The following is a 2,582-nucleotide window of genomic DNA, read 5'->3' on the forward strand; positions in this document are numbered from 1 at the left end:
CTGACCCACCCCTCGGCATCCCTGAGAGCACCGGGGCTGTGAGCCCCTAACCTGCCCAGGCCGGCCCGGGCTGGCCTGGGACGGCTGGGGACTTGGACCTGCTGCCTCCAGCCCGGATCGGATCGGTGCGCTTGCCCTGCCTCGAGCTTCTGCCTCTCTCCAGTGAGGAGGAGAGCTGCTTTGCAGGGGAGCTTATAGAAGCACTGGTTTTACACATTATATACAGATACATTTTCCAGTTGCACAGGATAACCGCTTACCGAATACGACGTTGTACTTTTTATCAGGGAACGATGACAAGCAACACACAAAAACCTGATGAAAATAGAAGTAAACGTAAAAAAGAGATGGAGGTGAGCAGTACTGTGTGAGGAACGGAGGGAGGGCCTGGACCCTTCTTCTGGCCCCAGAGGAGCGATGCAACCCCCCACCCCCAAGTTCTCACATTGCTATGGGTTCCTGTCAAGGAGAGAGGGCATAGAGCTCCATGTCAGTTTATGTAGGTTATGGGAAACATATATGGCTTTCTTGTATGAGGACACTGTAAAATTTCTCTTAGTGTTTGAAGATCAACAAAACTGGGTATGCACTGCAACGCAGTTATGTGGGGCTTCTTGAGAGTGAGCTTCTGAAGTACACCAGCTTTTACTGATAAAAGCAAAGATCTCAAGCTGGTACTTCCCACCCCCGCCCCTAGATGCTGTGCCTCTTCATGATGGATAATGTAGATGCTGTGAAGCCAATGCTTGCACTTTCTCTGAAAACCATCTCTCAAGATCCTTTTAAAACTCTTCTTTTTCTCAGTTAATCTCTATCTATCTGTGCTAAGCTTGTTTTAAGTCCTAGAATCTGCATTTTTCTATGTGCTCTGTTATTAGAATGAAGCTTCAGAAAATCCTCTGTTGTCGTCCCTTGACAAAACAGATTTGGCTTCTTCTGAAGGCTCACAGTCCCTTTACAAACCTGAACCACTGGAAAAAGTTTTAAATGGTGATGTATTAAACATACTGAAAGTAACTATGTAATTACCTAATTTGATGTTGAGATGAAAATTCGTTCAAATGTTTAAATAAAATTATGTTTTTCTTTTAACAGAGATGAACAAAGAAATTATGAACTTGTTATCAAAATATGCTCACATTTTAAGGCAAGTTAACTTTGTCCTGTTTGTACAGCACTTTTTTAACTTCTCTAAGATGGATTACTGTGGCTGCAGGTTAGAGAAATTAGCACTGAAAACTAATGAACACAGATCTTGAAAGAAAAATGTTGCTTTCTCTTACAACAGAGAACTAATTTGGTCAGAAACTAAGTATTGATAGACAACACATTTTTAAGAAAAGCTTAAAAGCCTTTCTAAGTAGTGAGAAAGTTAATGGTGTTAGTACTGATTTTAACTACAGATTTTTTCAATTAAGTGAGAGAGCAGCGATGGATGCTTCTTATCTCCAAGAACTTGATGGAATCTTAAAAGAAACAAGGACCATAGAAAACCACTTAAAACAGAAAAGGGAGAGTCTGAAACAGAGATTCACTGTGATCGCAAATACTCTGCAAAGCTAAACGGAGCTTGTTAGATTGGAGAAATGCAGAGCAAAACTGGTAGTATATTTTATGTATTAAAATATAAACTATGATGAGTGCTATGATGAAAGTTTCATAAATGTCTTACATAAATATTTCTAACAGTTCAGGAAATTTTCAACAACTTAAGCAGCAACTTATTTTTCAAAATAAGTAGATACAATAAGTAGGGTAGTGGTAGTCAGTAAAAAACAATACTAAACATCCACTTTAAATCTTATGACTCCAAGGGATTTTACATATTAAAACATCTTTTTTTTTACTTGTTGACCCATTGCTTAGGCGGCCCCTATGCTTCCATCCCTAGAAAATACTGGAAGCATTTGAAAAAGAAAGTAGAATGAATTTTGTATTGCTTGGCTTTAAGGCTATGGAAGTTCAATACAACTGAATTCAGAAGCAGCCATGGTATTTCTAATTGTCACTGCTAAGGGATGTTTTTTTCTTTTATTGTCACAACCAGTCTTTCGCTCCAGAACATAGTACAGAAATATTTCTATGAAACATAGAATTTTGCAATATAAGCGGAAAAGGACCTCAGATTATTTCATATTAACCATCTTCTGTTTTTTTTCTTTGTACTTTAGAAAATGTTTTGGTGCTAAAATCTGAGTAGAATGTACTTGCAATCTCATTTCCATTTTGCCTCAGAATATAAATAGATTGAAAAGATCAGCTTAGAAATAGGAAAGTTCTATTAAGAATACAACTTTGGGAAATGTATAAAGAGGTATAAAGTCTTAATTTGAAAATATATTTTAATTCTTCTACAGCTTTTCAAATGAAACTATGGCCTTTTTGATATAAACATAAAAGCACATCATCAAAACTTTGCTGGTAATGTCAATAAATAACTAGATAATGTTAACATAATCTAGAATTACACTGCTTTTATATTTTGTTATTTAGAGACTTCAGTATTGTTTGCTGCATATCCAGTTTATTTAAGGATGCTTATGGAGTATTTTGAGCACCACTTCTTTCTTGTCATTTGACTC

At 37.2% G+C, this 2,582-nt stretch overlaps 1 protein-coding gene across 1 annotated transcript; it reads left to right on the forward strand.

Annotated features, from left to right (window-relative positions):
- Positions 1-293: 293 nt before the first annotated feature.
- TEX12 (testis expressed 12) lies at positions 294-1,563 on the forward strand. The gene is made up of 4 exons (XM_010575018.1): positions 294-353; positions 879-990; positions 1,096-1,147; positions 1,419-1,563. Exons 1-4 carry the CDS (start codon positions 294-296, stop codon positions 1,561-1,563), a joined length of 369 nt encoding a protein of 122 aa, XP_010573320.1.
- Positions 1,564-2,582: the final 1,019 nt, after the last annotated feature.

The sequence above is a fragment of the Haliaeetus leucocephalus genome, unplaced genomic scaffold (assembly GCF_000737465.1).
Source record: "Haliaeetus leucocephalus isolate CR32 unplaced genomic scaffold, Haliaeetus_leucocephalus-4.0 Scaffold450, whole genome shotgun sequence".
In the NCBI taxonomy this organism is placed as follows: domain Eukaryota; kingdom Metazoa; phylum Chordata; class Aves; order Accipitriformes; family Accipitridae; genus Haliaeetus; species Haliaeetus leucocephalus.

Excerpts from the sequence above, each read along its gene's own strand:
- TEX12 (XM_010575018.1), top strand. The coding sequence starts at position 294 with ATGACAAGCAACACACAAAAACCTGATGAAAATAGAAGTAAACGTAAA. Across the intron at positions 354-878 it reads AACGTAAAAAAGAGATGGAG|AATGAAGCTTCAGAAAATCC; the intron begins GTGAGCAGTACT and ends CTCTGTTATTAG. Across the intron at positions 991-1,095 it reads ACTGGAAAAAGTTTTAAATG|AGATGAACAAAGAAATTATG; the intron begins GTGATGTATTAA and ends TTCTTTTAACAG.